The sequence below is a fragment of the Gopherus flavomarginatus genome, chromosome 19, assembly GCF_025201925.1.
Source record: "Gopherus flavomarginatus isolate rGopFla2 chromosome 19, rGopFla2.mat.asm, whole genome shotgun sequence".
NCBI classification, from domain to species: Eukaryota; Metazoa; Chordata; order Testudines; family Testudinidae; genus Gopherus; species Gopherus flavomarginatus.
The window spans coordinates 22,861,347-22,887,007 of record NC_066635.1 but is presented as its reverse complement, the minus strand read 5'-3'; the positions used below and the strand labels follow the sequence as shown (position 1 = coordinate 22,887,007).

General features: G+C 40.7%; 2 protein-coding genes across 3 annotated transcripts in view; both read right to left on the bottom strand.

Annotated features, from left to right (window-relative positions):
• Nucleotides 1-6,191, bottom strand: part of SLC6A4 (solute carrier family 6 member 4) — a 33,835-nt gene extending 27,644 nt beyond the window's left edge. The window contains exon 1 of the mRNA XM_050929578.1: nt 5,146-6,191. The gene's annotated coding sequence lies outside the window, so the exon portion shown is untranslated. The remainder of the gene's footprint in view (nt 1-5,145) is intronic.
• A 6,173-nt stretch (nt 6,192-12,364) lies between these two features.
• BLMH (bleomycin hydrolase) overlaps nt 12,365-25,661 on the bottom strand; it is a 35,582-nt gene continuing 22,285 nt past the window's right edge. For both annotated transcript variants that reach the window (XM_050929581.1, XM_050929582.1), the window contains exons 11-12: nt 25,073-25,142; nt 12,365-13,545 (exon numbers count right to left, since the gene is read on the bottom strand). In XM_050929581.1, coding sequence (XP_050785538.1) covers nt 13,394-13,545; nt 25,073-25,142 — 222 coding nt within the window. In that variant the 3' untranslated portion in view covers nt 12,365-13,393. The remainder of the gene's footprint in view (nt 13,546-25,072; nt 25,143-25,661) is intronic.

Here is a 25,661-nt window from a genome sequence, read left to right as displayed (position 1 = left end):
AACCACAGTCCTCTCATTATGCACAGATTGAGTATAGTACAGAGCACAGAAAGGGCCCAGCAGTGCAAGCTTCACCCACTTCCAGTGCACCTCACTCTTCTCTAGAGAAGCCACCTGTAAGGTCATGGGAAGTCTGCCCTCTGCACCCATTCTGTCCTTGACCTCTCTCCCTAAAATGCCAGCCTCACTTTGTGGACTCATATTCACTAGAAACTAGACCAAAGTCATTAGTTCACATAGGCCAAACAGCTTTTAGATAACAGTGAATTTTGGTTACTCCCACCCGTGGCTAGAGATTAAATGGGAAAGGCACTAAAGCTCATTAGCAATGTCTTGATTTACAGCATACACAAAAACTACATCTTTGTCTCATGTAGTAGAAAAGTCCTCTTGGAATGCCATTGCCCTGGGTTCCAAGCCCATCTCAGACCTGACAATGGCAGTTCACTGATTTACTGGTGTCTGCTGGTTTTTTTCATGAGGCATATGGTGACCTCTAGTGGCAAGGTGTGCAACATACAAAGAATTCCTCTTTGCTTCTCAGTGATCCTGTGTGAGAAAGGTGAGAGGAAATTCTGGTATATATTAGTTCTCTAAAGTTTTCCTGTTCTCTAAATTTTTGGAAAGGTGAGATTCGGACCTTCAATCTGAATTCTGGCTAGAAGATTAAGCCAACCAAACCTGGTATCCTGCTGTTGGCACTAACCAATGCTTGATGCTTCAGAGGAAGGCAAACTGCCATAATTCCTCTTCTGAGTTATGCAAAACTGTACTGTATATGCAGAGGAGTTAGTGGTGTGTGAATTCCTTCCTAGCCTGTGCAACAATTAGCTCAAGCCCTGCAGCATGAGATTTGTTTATCCTTAATGTGCACAATTATAAAAGATATTATTGGTCATAAAGTAATGTGGGCTATTTTAAATCCTGCAGTCATGAAATACATATATTTGCATGCATTTCACTTCAAACAGATTACTTTTTCTTTTAAAATTTACTAATTTGAAAACCAACACTTGATCTCGCTGGTGTATCAGCCACTAGCTGTGTTAGAGTTGAATTCCTGTAGAAGGGCTTTCATGTTATTAACATCACTTTGGGTGTGACAGGTGCCTTACTCCTATCGTCCACTCAGATATCAGCACCTGCTAAGAACTAAACTGCTCTGAACTGGAGAATTAAAGGTTAACACATATTCTTAGCAAAACAGAACAAGCTGTTTCTTATTCTCTTACACACTATAAACTGAAATTATTTCAGTTAATGTGACCTAAATTAGTTCTGAGTTTTCATTTAGCTGTTTGGGGATTTTTCTAAAAAATAATGTTGTTGTTTGGCTTCAAATGACACACACACACGTGCGCACGCACGCGTCTTGTTTAGGGAACGTAGTAGGAGTTTGTGAGGGATTACAAATCATTCCTCTAGCATGGAAGAAGGAGCGCAGTTCTTCTGCAACCACTGTTCTAGCCTCCAGGCTGCAATAGCAACCTCAGCCCTTCTCCATGGCATGTGTAAAGGTTCCCAGACACTGGATCCACATACGTATCAACTCAAAAGTCTCTTGCCCTTCCCCCTTCCAGCCTTGCATAGTTCCACTTCTGTCACCCTACACAGGGTTGCCACCGGGGACTTGCACAAACTATCCCTACTGCAATGCTCTTGAGGATGAGAGAGCTCCTATTTTACTACATATGTGGAGCAGGGAATAGAGAGGCTCCTTAAATCCTCTTTTCTGTTCTTGCCTTCTGTACCAGCACAGGCCAGGAGAGATGCTTTAATTCAAATATTTAAATGACAGATTAGTGTAGGAGCAGAGATGCCATGGCAATGAGAGCTGTTTGGAAACAATAGACAAACAGACCAATTCTGGCCAATTACAATTGGAAAACTTGCTCACAGCATATGTCCCAATGAATTTTATTTGCTGTTTATACCAGGAAAATCCTGTTTAGAATTGGCAACCATTTAACAGCATTTGCTGTTGAATGGGCCCATTTTTATTGATTTCATGCAAAGCGGTTTGGTCCTGAGAAAACCCTTTCCCTATAATCTGAATTTTCCATTAAGCAAATTGACAGTAATTGGGATGGACTGTATTTTACACTTCCAAAACTAGCATCCAGAAGTATGTGATCACTTGATGAACAGTCCTAGCTTTGGAGCTGGTCAGCTAGAGAATCAAAGAATTAGGCACAGGGAAGATGCATAACTTCACTTCTAGTTCATCCCTCACCAATGAGGGGTTGGTCTCTGCAGCGTTTTATTTATGCTTTATCTAGTCCAGTTTTTAAATAACATGTGTAGATGATAGACCTGATCCAAAACCAGCTGAAATCAGTGGGGTGTGAATCACATCCACTGTGCATGCTTAAATATCCCTATGTGACTTAAGTTTTTATACCACTCCCCATCACCAGTGTATCCAAGCCCCGTGTAATATTATAAATGTACAATATGCACGTAGTAACATGGATCTTGTATGTAATAATACTCACACCTGAAGGGACACAACTTATCAAGGTCTAGATTCTGACACTCTACTGAGTATCGTTTTACTCTGAAATCTACTGGCAGATAAAATATTACTTAACAGAGCGAGGGTGGCAGAGTATAGCCATAAATAGTGAAACATCCTACACACAGGCAGAGGGCTAAATGTGGCTACACCTGCAATCACAATGTTTCTGAACAAATAGTATTGTGTGGTGGGTCTTGCATGTGACTCTAAAAACTTTGTGCTCTTCTTAACTACCAGATGTGCAGCAACACCACCTGGTGCATTAAGGAGGAAGCAACAGCCTTCACTCTGAATTTTATATGACAACCTAACTCTTATTTCATTCTATAGTTAACATTTCCAGAGCGAGACGACACATGACAGTGACTTAGTTGTGGAATTCCTAGAGAACGGAAACCACATAAGACATAAAGTTGCAGACTAAAGTAGATGGTGCATTTCCATATCTTTCCAAGACAGTTGTTCAGGCTATAGAGAAAGGAGGAGCACAAACACATTCTGTAGCTGCAGTGTTTAAATGTTCAGTGCAAAGGAATAGATGAGCTTAAAGAGGATGTCATTCCCCTAGATATTATCCTTAAATCATTTATGTAATCTTCAAGAAAGATACATAATACAGTAAATGTCACAAAATTACTAGAGCCCCATCAGCAAGACCAGACTCTTTCCATAGACAGGCAGATTGAGGTAATAACCCATGCTCACTGTATAATAAGATACATGCATGCATACACAGAGACTGACTACAAATTTACACTAACAGAGCACATTTCTCTATAATCATGTTTGTAAATGCTTATGTAAGAAAGTAAATAAATGGTCACAAATGTATCTAGAAACCTTTCCTATAAGGCTACTTGGTACAAGGCTATCTTCAAGTTACGGCAGCAGCATTCTGGTTCCAAGCTCTACTGCAGCATTTCATGAAAAGCCCTGTTCCCTACATGGCCTTTATCATGCAAAGTTATTTGCATAAAAAATAACTGTCCGAACAGACAATGCTACAGAACTATCTTCAGAAGAGAATGACGACATTAGCACCGGGAAGGGCATCATGGTGCTGCATCCTCATTTCCTTAAAGCCTCTCCTGTTGGAAAACTCAATATGTGTCCGTGCAGAAAGGCACAAGGGAGATGAGAGATGCTATACATTTTCCATACATGGGGATACATTTTTGATTGGATTCCCACAGTGTGTTGACACTTTTGTTAAGTTGCAGAGCTATTTGAAACTCATCCCCACTTCGTTCAATTAGAAAATGCACCCACGCAGCCACTGGCCCCTGCTTTCCTTATAAAGCACTTCCCAAGAATCCTCATTATTAGCCAACTCCAAGGGAGAGCTGGTTAGCAACTAGCCACTCAACAGAAACAATAAGAGAAAAGCCATGAAGGTTTAACATCAATTGCACTGCATTACATCCGATGAAGTGCCTGGAAACAAACAACCCAAATTCAAAAATCCCCAAACCAAACTATCTCCAGGCATAGGGGCTGGAACTAGGGATGGTGGAGGAATGGGGAGAATGCTGCCACAATCCCTGGCTTGAAGTCGTTTCCATCTTATACAGGGTTTGCAGTTGGTTCAATGGCTCTCAGCATCCCACTATACACATTGTTCCAGCCCCCCTGTCTCCAGGAGTCCAAATCCACTGAATTATCTGTTTATTTCACTTTTGCTTTTCATATTAGATCCTTTTTCTACTCTCAACCTTCCAAGACACTTTATATGTATCATTGGAAGAAGACCCACTTTACACTATATATTTGATCACCTTATATTCTTAATCATTTGAGCTTCTGTAATATTTATCAGACTTGCAGCTAAGCCAACAAGCCTGATAATTGCATAGGTGCACACTGATTACAACAAATACATTCACAAAATACTCTTCAGGCTATTACTTACAATAATTCTGTTCCATCAAGTTAGATAAACCATTCTAAAATAATAAATGATAATTTCAAATATAAATGAATGTGGCTAATTAAATTTGGTTTATTTTTGTCCTTTTGAAGTAAATCAGAATTTTGCATTGATTTTTGTCTCAGATTCTGCCCCTTTCAAATAATTCTTCTCAAGCTCAGTTTAATATACTTCTTGAATTTGAAATAAATGTTCTATTCATAATACAAGAATTTAGATTGTTGTAAATTCTAATTTCAAATTGTCATAACATGTTCTGCTGCAGGCATTTGTCTGCAACATTAATAATTACTGGACAAATGCCTGGATGAGACAGCAGGCATGTAGCTGCAGAAAAGCAAACTGAGGCATATGTCTAATGAATCAAAACAAACTTTCACCAAAATTCAAGGCATTCTTTTCTCAAAGCCACGACAGATGTGTTTTTTCTCCCAACACTTCGAACGGTGCTGGGAGCCATATAAAACGTACATTTAAAAACAATTTGAAAAGCAAACAAACAAAATGTATTATGTAAAATTTAGGTCATTATCACGTTCTAAAGTTCATAACCATAGTTGCAAGAAGCAATGAAACAGTAAAAGTTAATGAAACTCCAGTCCTTCTTGAAGCATAAGACAGACTCAGATAAAAGAGTCTATCTGGCTCACATAGTATAAAACTTTACTGTAGGTTTAAAACAAAATGAAAAAGTACCTACCTGCCTTTCAGATGAATCTGAGGTGCTTTCCCCTGGAGTTATCCAAGACTGAGTAACCCTAACCCTACATTTACTTCAGAGCCTCTGAAACTCAGCCTGTGGCAACTCAGCATCTTGGTGAGGTTTTTGTACACCAATCCCCCTCACATGGTCTGATTTCCAGATAATCTGCTGCCAAAGAGCTCTTTAAGAATTTTTGCGTCACTTTTAGTCAAAATAAACTTTATGTTTCACCAGGGCTGCAGCTCAATTTTCCTCCTAGAGGTGGGTGGTTACATTTGTATGTTCTGATCAGTTCAGGAGAGCAGGATCCAGCTAAGAGAGGCAGGATGAAGGTGCGGGGAAGCTCACTGTTAAGGCATAATTTTCATGTCTCCAGTTACAGCTATAAATAAGGGGATGGTGGTGACAAGCAGACGACAAATAGGGTTAATGATCAGTGAATTAGAAGTGTGCAGTGGGTCTTACTATAAAAAGGTATGCAGGGAGCTAGAATCCTAGTTCTGGAATAGAGTGGAGAAAGGGGGGTTCTTAGGCTTCCTCGTTACTGATTACTTACATTATTTTAATGCAGAAATATAAATGAGGGGTGATTTTGTTATAAAATGTTAGGCACAAATTCTTTGAAAACTGTTTTTGCTACTTTAATCAAGACAAGGCACTTCCTCTGTCCCTCCCATCCCTCAAAAAACCTCCAAAACAAAGGCTTTTTCTCCAAGGTACTTCAGTCCAGAGAAAGTACTTGTACGGTCTCAAATGTTACCATTTGTTTATAGAAGATGGAAAAGCATAAATCAGAGCTAATGCCCCAGTCTGCATGCAGATTTGAAATAGCAGAAAATCGTAAGGGAAAAAAGAATAGCAAACTTTTAGAAGGAACAACAAAACAGTTGGTATAAGTGGCAGACAGTTCGCAAAGATCTGTTCTGAGTAGTTCCGTAATAACAGAAACTCTGACTACAAACAAGCAAGCCTAGGGCTATAATTATTGCTTCCCTTTCTCTGACTGCTGGTCCCCCTCTCCTTCCCGCCAGCAGTGGCTATCAGCACCATCTCAAGGACAGTTGTGGTAACGCAACATTGTTAATAAGATATGTACCTAAACCCAGATCCTTCCTTTCTCCTGGTAATTCTTTGTGAACATCATCTAAAAAAGTGTTTTTTCAGTTTTTAAACTGGTTGCCTTCTAATTTCTCTACAGCTTTTTTGTTTTTCTGTTACTGGACAGGGTAAATAGCAATCTCTAGCTGGTTTCCTCTTTTACATCACTTTGTCACATCCCCCTCATACTCTTCTTTCCAAATTAATAGTCCTAGACTTTCCCTGGAGAAACGGGAGAAAAGCAGGTTAGAGCCTATCCGCATTTCACATTCTGCTCCCAGTACTCTATCCCATTCCCAAGAGTTTGAAAGGCTGAAGGTTAATTGTGCCTCACTCAGTACACCTTGCTTGAGAGCTGAGCAGAATATTTGTATGTATAAAGGATCTGTTTGCAGACTTCAATCTAGCATTTCAGGGATGATTTTGTTCATGGAAAGGATCCATTCCTTCACTCTCAACCAGAATTCCTGGGTCTCTAATACCAGAATCCTGGAATGGATTTTCCAGGAACTCTTGAGTCTACTCTCTCACAGAAAATAGGATCTTTCATCACAGTTTTTGGAGTTTTTTCCCCCCTCACTTATAGAAATATATAAGAATCTGCATGATGTGTCTTTTTAAAAAAATATTATTTGTTGCTGAAGCTCCACTCTACTCTGCTGAGAGCAGGCTTTTGCCATGGTTTCTGAACAATAACTGAACACTGTTTGTCTCAGTCTACACTGATAGTTACACTGTGTTCAGCTGCACACACTGATGACACACAGTGTCAGCAACTGGTGATTTACAGACAGAGCTTTAAGGTACACAGAGTGCATTGAGAACATATAAAGAGCTGTAACAATTACTTAGTTTGGCTTTTTTGTTCACTTATGGGTTTTTCCTTTATGTATTTTATTTGTTCTGTAAAGTACCTAAAACACTTTGTGGATACTGCATAAATAATAATTGCATCCCAAAATCTGATTATTAATTTATTCATGGACTTTTCTGTATCACCTATCACTATAGTAGCTGACCACTTCCCCTACATTAGTGAATTTATTTTCACAACACCCCAGTGAAGTGAAAGGATGATATTATTCCTATTTTACAAAAGGACAACTGAGGCACAAAAAGATTGAGGTCAAAGACTCAGCTAATTTTGGGTGCCTGATCTGAGATGACATGCGTATGATTTTTCAGAGTACTTAGCATTATGTAACAGTTTGTGTGTTCAAAGCAGAGTGCCCATTGATTTCAGTTGCAACAGTGAGTTCAGCTGAGAGTGCAGTGATCCCACATAGCTGTGGCTGGGGCATTTGATGCACTGATTGAGGCACACCAGATTGTGATAGGCATGTGTAGGCCCCGGGGATCTTGAAAGGTGTGTAATGGAGCATACTGCTCATCACAGCAGTGGAGATACAGCGGCAGGTTTTGCAGCTGTTGATATTCTGTCAGTAAGAGTTTCCTGTAAGAGTGTCAGTAAACTGTCTGCCTGGGGCCTCTTTTCTGCATATCTTGGCACACGTGGATGGTCCCTGGGGTGGGGTTGAAGTAAATTAAACTAAATCAAATTAAGGCAACTTTAATTCTGAATGAGTGTCCACACAAGGGTTCAGAGCAGTTTAACTCATCCATTTTAAATTCACATATTTAATTAATTCAGATTTAATTTCCTGAGTGTTTCTGTGTAGACAAGCCCTTGGTCTCACCGTCTACCCGCTAGTCTCCTTGTCCCCGTATATTCCCTCCACTACTGTCCACTCCACCCAGGTCCAGCTGTTGCCCTGTCTACATCTGAGTCAGGAAGCTGCCTCCTCCACACTGCCTAGATGCTGCCAAGGGAACATTGGAAGCATGGGAAAAACAATATCCCTGTTTTCAGTTCTGGTGCCACATTAAGTGGGAGTTAGCAGTTTCAGGGAACGTCTTGTTCAGCCCCTGAAGCACTGAACTGGAGCATGCTAAGTGCAAATGGAATCTCAGGAGAGTTTAGCTGCCAAACTCTAAGCAGTCTCTTCTGAGCATGTGCAAACAGATTTTTTCAAAGGCTTAGAACTTGGCCAAATTTGGGTGAATTTTCAGGGAAACAGCAAAAAGCACATGCCTGCCGTATTTCAAGCTTTTACTCCAAAAGCATAGGGGAGGCTAAAGCTTTCCAGTAAAAAAAAGTTGTAAGAAAAAAAAAACATTTAACATGGGCAAAACAAATTTTTTCACTAATCAACTTCCCAGAAATGGCTGAACCATTTTATTAGAACTTTAAAAAAAAAAAAAAAGTGTAAGCAGACACCTTACATTGAAAATTTCAGCCTGAACAGGATGACTAGTTAGGAACTCTATAAGTATTATCTTGTAGGGTTTTCTTGAAGCATAGGCTTTCCCCCAGAAGAGGGTGATATAACCCTATGTTACCTACCCTGGGTCCAAATAGAGCCTACACCAGAACTTGTAACTGATCTAAGTTACAGGCCCCCAGTCTTGTGTTTAGAACACCTTCCTTGAGTGCAAAATTAAAGGATCATTGCTGCAACAAGCTACCACAGGGAAACAGAATATGAAGTTTAATCTCAGTTCTAGTCCAGCAGGACATGGGTACAAAGCACATTTTATGCTATGAGTAGGAAGAAAGTGTATATAGGTAGGTGGCTTTGCAAAAACCCTGGATGAAAAATTCAGGAGCTGTTATGTGGGGAAGGCAGGATATGCTTCACACCTAGTAGGGCATTGTCATAACAGGTTGCAGGGAGGGACCTTCTGTGAACTATCACATGAAAGTGTTATGGTTATATTCATAAAAGTGAAACAAATGCACATTGCACATGGAGAGAAAGATCTTTGAACTGCACATGGACTGGCTGATGGCAAACTGTTTATCAGGGATACAACTAAGCTAGGTAAGGAGAGAGCTCTGAGGTGTTGGGCTTCTTTCGCTCCTCCCCCCATTCTAGTCTCAACCTCTTTTTACCAACTGGATATGAATGTTTCCTTGTAATCTGGATTTACAGTCCCTTACGGACAGAGTTTCCCTTGCCCTGGGACTGTACACAGAGCAGGCCAGATTTATTCATAGATTTGTATTCTATTAGTTGAAATGCAGTTTTAATCCTAATCCTCTCTTCTCTGATCCAGCCCCTAAAAACAGACTGGAGAAAAACAAAATGTTCCTCGCTTAAACTGTCCCGTAAAACCAGAATGAAGAAGTACTAGGCTCACACTTGCTGTACCAGCTTGGCAACTCGCTCCATATCACTAATGTATTTGTGTGCATGTCAGAAGAGAGACAGAGGTTCTTTTGGGACTACCAGAACCTGGTTTTCATAACACATCTTGAGGCTTATCAGTGTTTTCTCTGGCTGTCTCCATTCTTAAACTAACACTGAAGGTTGCTATTCACATTACCACATTTTCCTTTAGGACAAAGAGGCAGCATGGTCTGGTAAATTGATGATGAGCCTCAGACCAGGAACTACTTCACCACTCTCTGCCTCAGCTGCCCCATCTGTAAAAGCAGGGACATCTGAAGTAATACAGGACACTTCAATTAAGAATTTAAAAAAATTTAACATTCTATAAATTTCATAATTCTTTAATAATTTGCATCTGAAAAGTTACCAGGTTTGTTGGATTAGGCCTAAATTTGAATCTAAATACGAGGGACAATTGCCTTCTGACATTAGCAGCCAATCGATCATTAAAGTCATACAAATATAAAAATAAAGCAGGAGGGAGGGTTGGAATTAATTTTCTTCAGTTTTGCTGTTGTGTAAATTCCATTATGCGGTGATGCACAAAGCTCTTGCCTCAGGAGGGCACAACTAGTCATCATTTATTATTTGATGGCACCCAAAAGAATACATTACCAAAGCCATGGGGCCCCACTATCCCGAGATTAGTATGGACATTTTACATCTATCACACTATCAAACAGGAGCTGGTGGGGAGGAATCTATTTATACATATGAATTTTAATCAACATTTCAAATGTTGCAATTTAAAAAAAATTACAAATAACTTCAGTGTTGTTTAATAGTCAACATAACCACCAATAGCTAAGGCAGCTGATCTGTTTTATTAGATAAAAATGGCCCTTGGCAGGGGACCCAGCTACTACAGCAAAGAGCACTGTATAAGAATGTATATAGAACAAACAGGAGCATACAACTCCTGGTTGCTGCCAGTGGCACAAAACTGGAATCAGACTATTGAAAATTCCTGTGACAATGCAAGTAACTCAACACACAACGTCCTAGTGGTGTCCCTGTCAGCTTCAAAGTACAGTAAAGGCATGGCTACACATTGCACTAGAGATGGTAATGGTCAGCTCTAGGAGACATTCCCACACTAGCTGTGATCAAGCTTGAAAGCTAAGAATGAGTGTAACCAGTGCTTAACTCATGCCAGGGCTGAGCCCTGGCACCTCTGGGCCTGGTAGTCCAGAGGCCCGGCATCAGTTACAAATGTAAAAGTATTGCTTGAGCCCCGGCACCTCTTCCATTACAGATTAAGCACTGGTGTAACACCACTGCTCTGAATGGGTATCTGTGCTGAGTAGACACCCAATGGCTTGGAGGGTGTCATACTCCAAGAGGCTAGCCCTCCTACCACCACAGTTACCCTCATTTTTAGTGCACTAGCTGGATCAGAGCTAACAGAGGCATCTCCTCAAGCTAGAAGTTACACTTCCATCTTGAAGATAGACATACCCTTACACATATTGGCATGGACTACTGAAAGCTTTTGATTTAACAGCCCTTGGAGTTATCACAGCAGAGGAAATACTGGAATATATTTCTCTCCTCCATCTCCCTTGCAAAGATTTTAGAGCAGCAGTGGGTGTAGATAGAATACTGCGTCTGCCAGACTGGCTTCATTTTACATAGCATGGTTTCAGCCATCAGAATGATCTGTGTTTTGGGGGGAACAAGCTATTGTATAAACTGTACTAGGAAACATCCGGGCAAGAACAGCAGAGATAAGCACACACTGGACAATAGTTTAAAATATTCCAAAACAAACAAATGGGCTTGAACACAGTTTAAGCTTGTCAAACTCAATCATCAGAGCTGGTATAGGCAAAACACACGATCACTGTATCTCAAAAGAAGTTAACTCCCTTTGATGGCTATAATCGAGTGGTAAACATGCAACATCAAAAGCAAAAACCTTAAAGTAACTAGGATATTGAATTTTGGGAAGCAAAAGCCCATGCATGAGCCTTAGCCTACTTCAGAACCACATTCAACACCAAGAAAATTGCTTACTTGCCACAGCTAAGTTAGTTTGCAGGTGTACATTAGTGCTTCTTTATGTGGGCGGGGTTTGGACAAGCATATATGAATGTGCTTTATAAACATGAAGCATATCAGAGACCCCTCCTATCTGCTGTAAAATGCAGGCTTCCACAGACCTTTCTTGTAGAAATCAAGGACAATCCATTTTTCCAGAGGTAGTTCTGGAGGAAATCCAAGCAGTTGTGTGTTTGAAATCTGGGAACATATGCAGTGGAATGCTTAAGTACAGCTTCAAATTTCTGTTAGTGACTAATATTAGAAGGAAAAGGTTTAAGCAATTCTGTTTGCAGCCAAGTCTTTGCTTCTCTTTACACCATGAATTTTTAATGGGCCCTACTAGAGGTGAAAAAGATACTTTTTGATGAAAGTACATCAGTAACGGAAGCTGAACTTGGAACCCCAAGAATCCCATTCATTGCTTGTTTGTAGGCCAGCACTGTTTTATCTATAATAAGTTAGTGGACTATTCTGTCAATATTCTCATCACTTTGTCCAACCCCACCTTTTTCCCTTCCCCAGTGAGTAAAGGCTCTATGCAGAACAGCACAAGTCATTGTCACAGAGGTCATGGTAGGCAGTTTAACAGCTTGGCTTGATTTGAATCCAAGCATTTACACTGTGCTCATCACCTTGGTATTTAAGCGCCTGTGGTGTGAGTGTCACACTGTACACAGCATGGGTGGAGAGCCTGTGTGTGTGTGCTATGGAGAAGATAAGCAACATGCCTTGCTGAACTGCTAGTGTTTTGGCTCCCCAAGAGTTGTTTATGGGTCACTAGCATCTTTCCCATTCAATGAAGTTACATGTAGCTAGTTTATAAAAGAAAACAGCTCTACCCGTACCTCCAGAAAGTGTTTTATTTAAAAGCGTCATAGCACCATCTAGTTGAAGATGTCCACATAAAAATGCAATAATTAAAAACCCAGTTTTGCTAGAGCAGTGGTCTCCAAAGTTGGGGGTGTGCAAGAGGACCCTTTGGGGTGCATGGCAGGAGGAGCACTGCCAGAGCAGCACTGCTTTGGCAGTTCAGGCGGGGGTGCGTGCTCCAAAGTTGTTGTTTTGTTTTTTTTTACTGATAGGGGTGCGTAACCAAAAAAGTTTGGAGACCACTGTGCTAGAGTACCATATTCTTTAACTTTGCCTGTTATATTATGGTTGTCCTTGCTAATCTTATTGAAAAATAACGCTCCTGTGAGTCAAGATTAACACACCAGAATCAGTCTGTCATACTTTGATTGTCTGACTTGCTTTCTGCTCTTCCCTAAGTACAAAGACTCAATGCTGCTGGAAGAAGAAACAGTTTTGGAAAAATTACAAGAAGAAAATGGAACTGTCTGTACACTGACCTCCTTAGAGGAACTCCTATTATGCAGAAAACCAAAAATGTGAATAGCTCCCTAGAAACAAAATAAAGCCAATACTGAATCTGGACACTTCTATAGTACAAATAAAAATATGAAAGATTTCTTAAACATTTTGCTGTACTTTTCCTAATATCACTCAGCCAGTTAGCCTAAAATGTGGCCATCTACAACCCTCTCCCCTATGGAAAGCACTGGTCAAAACAGTTTTACAGAATTATGTTCATTAAAAGGTAAAAACCCAAACTGACATTGAAAGCACTTGTTATACAGTATCATGATGAGGAGAGTAAATTTTGTGCACGTGTGCACACAGAATAGCCCGACAGTTTTTGTATTCAGCCATTCAGCAAAGCGCTATTTCCCCAAAAAAATCCTTCACATACGTTTAAAGACTATGGACCAAGCTGTGTGCTTGGTCTCATCATTTGGCTATGGCTTCCAGTCTCTGGGATTCTCTATCACATCTACTTCTGGTTGACCATTAGGAGGCAGGTACTGTGCAATTCACTTGGCTAATGCACCCATGGGGTCCCATGCTGGCAAGACAATGGGTTCCTGCTGCATCACTGCTAAGATGTCTTCTGGCACATACTTCTTATCCACCACCACTTCATAAACATACTCAGAAAACCAGTCATCAGACATGATCAGGTAACCTGGAGATAAAAAACAAAGTATGTTACTAACAAAGAACATTAATGATATGGGGAGGCATAGATCTTATGGAAAATTGTATCATGTCTGACAGCTTCATACTGTCAATCATAAACAGCAATCATATTTCCACAGCAACTTTCATGACAGTCTTGGAGACTTCAATTTTCTGTTTTTAGTTATTATGAACTACCTGATTAATTAGATTTTAGCTACAACAGAGACTTGGAGCAACAAGCCTAAATAGAAAGAAAGTTTGACAAGAGTGTCTTGGATAGGAAATCCTGAAAAGAGCTTTGCAAATATAGGCACCTTTGTGCAAGGAAGAGACCATCTGTACTGAACAAGAGGGTCTGAGCCAGAACAAAAGGATTTATAATTTGGGCAACAAACAGCAGTCCTGGGGCATAGATCATACAAAAGGCAGACCCTCTGAATACAGGAGGCTCACGTTATAAATCGCTCAGTCATGTGTTGCTGTTTTAAAGGGCATAATGAATATGCCTATTTAGCTGAACTACAATGCACTAGATACAATCCAGATTGCTTAGGCTAAACTTCAGACTGTTTTATCCATGCTTATTAACTACTCCAGTTATCTGGGCTTCCTTGTCCAGAACTCCATTTCAGGAGATGGAAAGAATGTGTGTGTCCATGTTAGATGCTAATTTCTTCCCTCAAACAAAGCCACTGAGACACCCTCTGGCTGAAATAAATCTTAAGGATAAACTGCACCTCATGTTTACACTGTTCCCACTCTATTCTTATAGATAAACTAGGAAAGTACAATTTAGATGGGGCTACTATAAGGTGGGTGCATAACTGGCTGGATAACCGTACTCAGAAAGTAGTTATTAATGGCTCCCAATCCTGCTGGAAAGGTATAACAAGTGGGGTTCCGCAGGGGTCTGTTTTGGGACCGGCTCTGTTCAATATCTTCATCAATGATTTAGATGTTGGCATAGAAAGTACACTTAAGTTTGCGGACGATACCAAACTGGGAGGGATTGCAACTGCTTTGGAGGACAGGGTCAAAATTCAAAATGATCTGGACAAATTGGAGAAGTGGTCTGAGGTAAACAGGATGAAGTTCAATAAAGATAAATGCAAAGTGCTCCACTTAGGAAGGAACAATCAGTTTCACACATACAGAAAGGGAAGAGACTGTCTAGGAAGGAGTATGGCAGAAAGATCTAGGGGTCATAGTGGAAACAAGCTTAATATGAGTCAGTGTGATACTGTTGCAAAAAAGCAAAGGTGATTCTGGGATGCATTAACAGGTGTGTTGTAAAAAAGCCACGAGAAGTCATTCTTCCGCTTTACTCTGCGCTGGTCAGGCCTCAGCTGGAGTATTGTGTCCAGTTCTGGGCACCGCATTTCAAGAAAGATGTGGAGAAATTGGAGAGGGTCCAGAGAAGAGCAACAAGAATGATTAAAGATCTTGAGAACATGACCTATGAAGAAGGCTGAAGGAATTGGGTTTGTTTAGTTTTGGAAAAGAGAAGACTGAGAGGAGACATGATAGCAGTTTTCAGGTATCTAAAAGGGTGTCATCAGGAGGAGGGAGAAAACTTGTTCACCTTAGCCTCCAATGATAGAACAAGAAGCAATGGGCTTAAACTGCAGCAAGGGAGATTTAGGTTGGACATTAGGAAAAAGTTCCTGTCAGGGTAGTTAAACACTGGAATAGATTGCCTAGGGAAGTTGTGGAATCTCCATCTCTGGAGATATTTAAGAGTAGGTTAGATAAATGTCTATTAGGGATGGTCTAGACAGTATTTGGTCCTGCCATGAGGGCAGGCGACTGGACTCTATGACCTCTCAAGGTCCCTTCCAGTCCTAGAGTCTATGAGGCTCTGGCTGAGAATCTTAATGCAAGAGCCTTCTACCTGTATAAAGAAGAAAATCCTACATCTAAAACATCTTGGCTTTCAGCATAATCCTGCTCGCTGAAACAGAAATTGCAGGTATTACCCACCATCTCATTCCAGGGAATTCAGCATGAATTGAGAAAGTGCACTGTCAGGGAGAAGGAGGCTCTATTTGATAGAAGACAGATGAAGCTTTGTGTAATAAAGTTCGTCATGTCCCTATAACAATATCACCACACAATCAAATCAAACAAGAAAATGCCCAAAGAATATGGACAATAAGTGCATCTATCTACACCATCTTGTTTCTAAAGCAAGATATCAGATTGAATTCCCATAAATTAAAAAGCCTATCCATTGTAATGCAAGCTAGGAGCCAGTTTGGAGGTACTGCCAAGGGAAGCCGCCTTGATTGTTCTCTTTCTTCAGGATATGAGTTCTTGGGACACAAAAAACCTCTCACTCCTGACAGCCAACAAGTAATTGCACCCTGCGAGGATAATGAACTCCCTGCCTCTGTGGCTGTTGACATTCTGCATGCCAGAGCTGGACTGTACTGATTGGGATCGCAGTGTCTGAACAAGGAGGAAGTGCCAAGTAAAACTTCAGAACATGCGAACAGGGATGGTCACTGTTGCTTGAGGCAGCCTGTAGCCAGGGTCACATAGAAAGCCATAATTTTCTTCATTAAATGGAATTATTCCCATGCCTCAAAGGAAACTATATATACACCCCCATCCCCACATCCTGTCCAAACAGAACCCCAGGCTCTGCATTCCAGTTAAGAGGGATAAGCACAGGATAGTGAGTTTTGATTGTATTTCAGGGCAGAAGTGAAGCCCCTCTAGGCCCATCCACCCATCAGTCTAGTGTTTCTACTCTAGCCGTGTCTGTTTATTGGAGAGAGAGAAAAAACCACACAGATTCTGGCATAGTATCTTTGTGTTCTGACAAGAGGCACACTAGGGCCTAACAGATGACTGCCCAATAAGTACAGTATGACATTTAGTTCTCAAGTACTACCCTATCACAAAGCTGCTTCATGTTTCTCACTTCTTCCCCCAAGAGAAGCCTAAATGAAGGGAGCATTTTATTAGGAAGAGCCAAACAAGGTTGGTCCAGTGGTTCGGGCACTACACTAGGACTTGGGAGACCCAGGCTAAAGTCCCTGCTCTGCCAGACTTCCTGTGTGAAAACGGATAAGCCACTTGGCACCTCTGTGCCTTAGTTCCCCATCTATACAATGGGCTAACAGAACTGCCATACCTCACAGGAGCGCGAGGATAAAAACAAGGTTCCCCGGTGCTCAGACACTATAGTCAAGTTCCTAGGATACAGAGAAAGAATGAGGCTGTAGAAAGGATGCTCGGAATAAGAGGAGGAGGAGAGTGTCAAAAGGGATGACAAACTAACAACAGTTTACATGGCCACTAGCTGAAGACATACAGTAAGACAGACCAAGACCCCCTGTCGAACAGATGGGATAACATGATTCAATGTTCATTCAACAGTCACCCTTGGAGACCTCCTCCTTGGTTTTAAAAAGATGTCTGATTGGAGATGCTGGGTTCAGAGCTGGGTAATACTGTACTGATTCCTCAAGACACAGAGTGAGCAGAGTTATTAAACTCATCTGCAAGGCTGATAAAGTGACCAATAAATCATAGAATGGAAAGTTTTCCTGGAAGGAAATTTGTCTTATTTCAAAAAGAAAAAAGCCAACCACCCACCAATGCAATATTTGTCAACAATTGACTTCATTCCTTGGAAAAAACTAAAGGGATTCCAAGAAAACTAGAGTGTTACAAGAGAATCATGTAATTAGTGAATATTTAGGAGAGGTGATGTTCACTGTTCCACAGGCTTCCCTTTCCCCACTACAAGCACCCTAGTGATCGTTCTGCTCCCTAGTCACACACACCCTATAGCAGATGTGGTTAAATTGCTCCCCACCTTCAGCAGCTGCATAGTGTGAAGGCCCTTCTTTGATCCAGCCTTCACTGCCAGGATTAGGCAAGTTTAGGAAGACTGGTGGGCTGTCAGGTACCACACCACACCAGCTGTGTAAAGGGACCCAACTGGATAATATGGGTCCAAAGGAAGGGGTGCACATGGGGGAATGCCAGTAGTTTCTATATCCCATTATAACTTCACCCTCATGGCCTGAAAGCCTAATCTCTGCTGTATTGTTTCAAGTGGTGGGTACCCTTTGACGTCCTGTTCAAGAAACAGTGAAGTTGGGGCCTGTTTTATCCCAAACTGCCAACTGGGTCTCAAATGTTATGTGTCAAGTGTAATGTAATCCTGGGACTCTTCCCTAGTGATGGACATTGGTGCTCTGTATTGGTTTATCCATGTACAGCTTTACAAGGATAGGCTGTGAGATGGTGCTGCCCAAATCCTTCCTGAGATAGATAAGGTACAAAGCTTGCTTCCAGGCTCAGTCAACAGCCTAGCAAGTTGCTAGGGTATTAGAGTTCAAATCTCCAACTCCCTGAGCCAGCAGGGGCTGAATGCTGAAAAGGCAGAGGTGGGGATGAAGCACCATGCTGCTTGCAAGTCATCTCTTACGGTCAGTGTCCAACAAAGAGCTGACAGGCTCTGGAGGAATATGTCTAGTTACTCTCAGTTAAAGGGAAGGTTGTTGTGGCCTACAGATGAGAAAACCATCTTAGGGTTTACCACCCCAAAGTGTTTGCTTGAACCAAAGAAACAGCTCAAACCAGCTAGGTCTGATGGAACATTTAAAAGTATAAGGAAATTGCCCAGACAACTCCCTGACCTAAACACAACAAACGGGCAATAAGCAAGACTAAAGAAAGGTTGCATCATATGAAAGAGCAGATGAATGACTAACCCATCCCAAAGGATATTGTGTTCACATGTATGCGGTGTGTGCACATGTTCGTGTCAGGAACATGGACACAGATTTACATCCCCTGTACAAAACAGTGCAACACTTTACAGTAAGACATCAACCCGTTTTGGAATTCTAAAGGAACAGTTGAGCTCCTATGAAATACACATAGAAGAACTGATACAAAAGGAGTTCATGTTTGTAATAAAGTGACACTTGAGGCAGTAACTAGGTGTTGCTGGTTATAAAAAAAAGCAGCTTAAGCTGCAGTGCTGGCAGACTACAAGCTCCACAGAGCAAGTCTTGAGCAACATGAGTAATCTGGTTAGCTTTCAGCTTGTTATTTTTAAACTCTGAAAGTCTGAAGTGCTGTATGTTGTCATCTTATGTAGTTACAGCAGTTATTGTCGGGTTGACTTTGGATTTTAGTACTCTTGTGAGGGAAACTAATGAGGAGCCAGGAGTAGCAGAGGCTCTTCCTACACAGACCTGTCCAGGTATCGCAGTCCTCCTCTGGGAGCTCCCACCAATGCTCCAGCCTGGTGTCACCATTTGCACAGCTCCACCAACACACTGATTGTAATCCTTAACCGCTTAAAATGTGTACTCCTCATGAGTAATGGCTGCCTTTTGGGCTTAAAGGGGTCTATCCTACATCAAGTGTTTGAAATAAGGAAGTATACCCTCTAAGCACTCAGACCAATTAAATTTATTTCACTTCAAAGCCACATTCAAACCTTCTTCTGAATAGGGAAAAGGCAATTGCAAAGTTGCTAATAACTGACCTGAATGTGACCACCATTAAACCTTCCAGTAGTCTTATTCATCTTTTCCCTTACACTGTTCTACAAGCATTGTCCCCAAAGAATGCATATACCCAGCATGCTCAACTTTACATGATGTCTTTACACCACACTTTGGGACAGAAATGACTCATTACCCTAACAAACATACCAGCAAAGGAGCTAAGTCCCAATGAATTCCATGCTAAGTATTTGTAAAGGACAACAAGTGGGAGCACTTATTTTTCTAGAAGCATTCCTCCACAACCAGATTAATGGCACCCAACATAACAAGCCAAGTACCTAAAGCCTCTCATACAGAACAAGTGCCATTCACTGGAGACCCCACACATTCAAGATATGATCATGACAGTGGTTGCTGTATTGGCCTGGATTTTGAACGCAACCCATATCTTGTTAATGAGCAAGTGCTATGACATAAGCATACCAAAAACACTATAGAAAGTAATGCTTACTAGTTGAATACTAGATCTATTAATTTGTGCATGGGAAGGAAGCTAGAGGTTCAATATTAACTCTTCGGTGTTGACTGTTTCTTTACATGATGCAATATTCTCAAGTGCATCTGTTCTAATGGATGGACACCTCCCCTCCCCCCAAGGCTCGTCAACATTGTAAAGTTGAGTGTTTCAGTTTAGTTTCACAGTCAATTCTCTATTAAGACTTCTATTGGATTTTTGTTGGAAAAACACGAGTATTGTACTTTGAATTTAAATAGTTGTCTGGATAGACAAGCTGCTGCATATGAAGAAGCAGTAGCAAAAACATAGGCACCTACCAGGAATATCTGAAGTGTTAGTGAATTTTTCATGTAACCAGAAAGATTACATCAGTAGCTTAAAATATAAGGCCATAGGGTGTTCTCTGAAATTAAACTCAAAGACCTGTCTGTGACTCCACAAGAATAAAATCAAAGAACTTGTTCTAAATATACCCCATTATGAGGTGAAAGACCCACAGGCACAGTGGGAATTTAGCAAGCCTTGGCATGGCTGAAGAGTAACTAGGCATTAATCCCCCACCACAAAACCAGAATGTCTTTGATATAGTTATCTGCCTATCAAGTCCCTGTCCAGGGAATGCTACAGCTCAAGACTGGGGAGCCTGCAGGTCAGATTTTTAGCATAGCTTTATATGGACACAGTTGGAAAAAAGGTTTTGAGATTAAGGTAGATGTCCACTGGTAGAGTTGCAATACCTTGCACAATATCTGCTCATAAGTGACCAGAACCAGGCATACTATCAGTGCCTGATTTCCAGAATAAATTTCATTAGACAAAAAGTTAGAAGAACGAAATTGCATCTGAAATGAATGCTGTGGACGTACCACATGAAAGCAACATTTAGCTTTCATGTCTCTGTAGAAGCATTATTATTTGAATAATATTAGCTGCAGCTTGGTGAGATCCTACAGATGAGACAACTCTGGTAAAGAGAGCTAGATAATAAGCAGGATGCTATAATCGGAAAGTCTCAGCATAAAACGTGCCAATTAAGTTAGGAAGGAAAGACAAATGCAATCTATTTAAAAAAGATAAAGGATTTTTGAGAGAAGCATGTGCTAAGAGATTTCTTGGAAGTGACCACTGCCTAATTTGCTCCTGCACAGCTGTTCCTAGTTTATCTATTGGCCCTCTTTAAAAGATGTCCTTTGCATAATCTCTGGAATTCTGGCTATTTCAGAACAAAAGTGTTAGCTTATTTTCAGATGGGAGAATTACATATTTTGCAGCAAAAGAAACTACACAGAAGAGCAAAGAGACTCTCTTCCTCCCAAACAGAAACTTAATCAGACAGTAATGCTATACTTTTATTATTTTGCAATAAGTAATACATTTCAGACTAGATGGGCATTTGACAAACTAATCTAGACCAGGTCCATGCAGAAGGATTTGAGAACAAACCCCTTGACATGGATAATCTTCGGCTATCAAACCTTATGAGTTCTGTGTAGCACGCTGTTTTTTGTTGAAGTAGGTTCATTAGGAATATAGCGGAGCAGGCACAGGTTTGTTGCTATGAAGCTATTCATATATTCTGGGCTGAATGCACTTGCTTGCCATTGTATGTTGCACTTAAGGTGTTAGGCAGGTGACATGTTTGTTGGGGGGAGAAGATATGAAGCACTTACAGGTGTGGAATGGGCTTACTAAGAATAGCACAGATTTCATTAACTGATCCAGAATTTGTACACTTTTGTTTTTCAAATTAGTTATGACAGTATCTTTTTTAAAATAAGATTCGCTTATGGCTGGGCAAAAGCAATACTACTACAAATCAGTGTCCCCCTCACAATGGATGGGCAACCCTTTGGTAACCAGGGTTTGCAGCCCAATGTTCCTAAGCAATCCTAAAACACCACCACAATGTGGCATATAGTACTGGGAGGAGGAAAGGACAGAATTAGGAGGAAGGGAAGACTTCATAAGAGAACATTTTGATTTCACACCTCTAATGCTTGTGGTCCATGCTCTACTGTGTTAGCGAAGGCAGCAAAAGTGCAGAATTGCATGGCAGTAGGCACAAGCTACTAAGAGAAGTGGTGGATTCTCTCTCTCGATGTTTTCAAATCAAGACTGGATGCCTTTCTGCAAGATTGTTTTAAAAACACAGTTATTGGGCTCAATACAGGGTTGCCTGGGTGAAATTTAAAGGCCTGTGCTATACAGGAGGTCAGACTAGATGATCTATGGTCCCTGCTGGCCTTAAGCTAGGGATGTACAAGTAGGTTATTACAAAGCAATCATCTATTTAGCTAATTAAAAAAGAACTTTTTTAGCACCCTTTTCACAAATTTTTTAAAGACTCCAACTACCTATCAACTTTAAACTAGAACTAGGATTTTCTTAGACATGAGCTGAACAAGCAACTTTTTAAATATCACCTCTAATCTCTCGTGTGTATTATATTGGTTGTCATGTTTCACTGCTGTCAATTAGGAGAAGTAAACGGACAGGCAAACGTGCCTATTTCCTGAAATTCCTCTTGGCAAGTCATACAGATGTTTGAGAGGTCCTGCCTTCTCCACAGCATAATATACTCGGCCATAGTTTGGCATCACTACAAAGGAAACAAAACTCTCTACAGGAAACCACCAATAAACCACTCAGCTCTGCAGGGCATCAAACAGTTTTATTGCTGCCTCAAGTTCATTCTAGTCATTCCAAGAAGTATTTATATAATGCAACAACAATTAGAAATCAATCAAGCTAGAGGGGAAGGAGCCAGTGATCTGTTGATTAGGAGAAATATTACTAGCACTTAAAAATTTGTTTACAGAAATTCTGTGCCACTGAGTTTGGTGGGAGAGGTCAGCCAACATCCATTCATTATATTTTTCATGTGGAGATTAAAAGATTAGCACTATCAAATTGCTAAAATAGTTATGAGACAAGGCCAAGACATCCCCGATAATGCAGACTGCGCACTTGTATTTATCCTCACATATGGGGTCTCAAAATGCTTTACAAACATTAAATGGGCCTTGTAGTATGCAAGATCTCTCTTATCTATGGTCTACTGATGGGAAAACAGAAGTACAGAAATTAAGTGATTAGCCCAAAATCACACGGGAAACCTGCAGCAGAGTCAGGAATAGAACGTAGGTCTCTAGAACCCCTGGATTTGGCATAACCCAAGACTACCCTTCTGAAAAAGTTCAGTATAGTATGTCCTGCACAGTCCATGTTATCTAATCCCATCTCAGAGGCTCTGGGCAGCAGACTTTTTTGAAGACAGGTCACAAACAATGGAAAGAGCACAACTGAAATCTTCAGTCTCCATCTTTACTGTTTCTGGTGGTTGCTTATGATGAAGTCATTTGTTCCACTGACACAACAAAGCCAAGGTTGCACCAGAACATGAATTGCAGTTGGCACTTTAATACATCACAACAATTCGGGATTTCAATTCACTTCACTATGAACGGAACTGGAATACTTCCAAGTTCACTATAAGCTGGTTTCATTGTATAGTCATGTCTTATTTTCCCATTTGAGGATTTTAAAATAAATTCCTGATTCTTGCTTCAGGGATATGGCTGAGGAAGCCCACAATGCCCAGCCTAGCTACTCCTTTTCTTTCCCTGGCTTGCAGAGTGAACATATTGTATGCATCTACTTGTCTGCTTATCTTCGGTAATTACACTGCCTCTTGCACCTCTTCTGTTGCCAAACTGCAGAAGGAATTCCTTAATCTACCTTCAGCATCACTTTAGCCTGTGACCTAGGGACAGTGAACTCTAGTGTGACTCAGCCTCCATGTTTCAGTCTGACAGGATTTTACAGTGAGCTTGTTAGGGATCCGTCCTGTGTAATCACCACATTCTGAAAAGTCAAATCTGAAACTTCAGTAAAAGTCAAAGCGTATTTTTCTGCCCTACCTTAACTGATTCCATAAACAAGTACAATTGGAATGGCAGTCACCTAAATCGCTCCTATGGGAAATAAATACGGACATTCATTGCCATTTCACGAGGCAGCATTCAGCCAAACAGGTAGCACATGATGGATCCCTGCCTAGTACCAAGTTCAGAATTATGCTTCTAAGCCAGTGGTTTAACATTTTTCTTCATTTGCAGACCCCTAAAAAAATTCAAATGAAGGAGCAGACCCCTTTGGAAATCTTAGGCACAGTCTGCAAACCCCCCAGAGTCCACAGGTTGAAAACCATTGTTCTCAGCTCCTAGACCACTGGAGACTGAGGTAGACTATATTATTCTGCAACTAACTCTGTGGGACATGAGTTTTGAAGAAAACATGACTACACTAAGATTACTGTTTCTCTTCCTACAAGTATTATGGTGTAGGATCTCACTTGGTGCACACTTGCTGTTAGTAATCTTTTGCCTCAACTGACATCTATGAAATGCCTACCACCACAAGGCCCTTTTCCCTTCCAGTTTTCATAAATGATCTGGAGAAAGCGGTAAACAGTGAGATGGCAAAGTTTGCAGATGATACTACACTGCTCAAGATAATTAAGACCAAAGCAGACTGAAGAACTTCAAAGAGATCTCACAAAACTAAGTGATTGGGCAACAAAATGGCAAATGAAATTTAATGTGGATAAAAGTAAAGTAATGCAATGCACATTGGAAAAAATAACCCCCAACTATATACACACACAATATGATGGGGTCTAATTTAGCTACAACGAATCAGGAAAACATCTTGGCGTCATTGTGGATAGTTCTCTGAAGATGTCCACACAGTGTGCAGAGGTTGTCAAAAAAGCAAACAAGATGTTAGGAATCACTAAAAAGGGGATAGAGAATAAGAAGGAGAATATATTATTGCCCTTATATAAATCAATGGTACGCCCACATCTTGAATACTGCATACAGATGTGGTCTCATCATCTCAAAAAAGATATACTGACACTAGGAAAGGTTCAGAGAAGTGCAACTAAAATGATTACGGGTTTGGAATGGGTCCCATGTGAGGAGAGATTAAAGAGGCTAGGCCTCTTCAGCTTGGAAGAGAGGAGACCAAGGGGGGATATGATAGAGGTATATAAAATCATGAGTGATGTGGAGAAAGTGGATAAGGAAAAGTTATTTACTTATTCCCATAATACAAGAACTAGGGGCCACCAAATGAAATTAATGGGCAGCAGGTTTAAAACGAATAAAAGGAAGTTCTTTACACAGCACACAGTCAACTTGTGGAACTCCTTGCCTGAGGAGGTTGTCAAGGCTAGGAACATAACAGCGTTTAAAAGAGAACTGGATACATTCATGGAGGTCAAGTCCATTAATGGCTATTAGCCAGGATGGGTAAGGAATGGTGTCCCTAGATTGGCAGAGAGAGAGATCACTTGATCATTACCTGTTAAGTTAATTCCCTCTGGGGCAGCTGGCATTGGCTACTGTTGATAGACAGGATATTGGGCTAGATGGACCTTTGGTCTGACCTAGTACAGCCATTCTTATGTAGTTCTTTATTTCCATATATGGAGCTCAGCAATGTATTCATGTGACTGCTACAATTTATGTTACCTTTAATACCACGGTCTTCACCCCAGGAGTTCTCCACCTTCCATTTCTCAAATGATCCTTCTTGCCCATCCTGAAGAAAGGAGGAAGTAAAACATGCATTCAGTGGAGAAATTCCTCAAAGTTTCTGACAGTCAGTGCTTCAGCTTCTAAAATCATTGCCAACAGAACCACCACCAACCTGACAAACAGATATCTTTGATACTCACACTAAGGAAACTAGTAGGCAGACTCTCAGAACAAGAAAGTTTTGCAGTTCTGTTGGTGATTTTAGAAGCAGAAGCACTGACTGTTGTAAGAAATTGTCTCCCTCTTTTAAGGTAATCTGATTAGTTGAGGTAATTATTCCATTTTTCTATTGTAAAAACACAACGTAGATGTGTTTTGTAAGACAGTTTTTAAAAGGGACTGCGACTTTGCAGTTGCATTACATGCATACTTTACCTATTAGTAGTGGACTTAAAGTCCAGAACCTATGTTACCTGTTTGACAAAGTTTCTCAGAGAATGTTTCTATTTGCATGACTGTCACAACAGTAACAAAAACTAAGTATCTTAAGTTTATAAAATTCTTCCCCCGTGGCCTTGAGTTG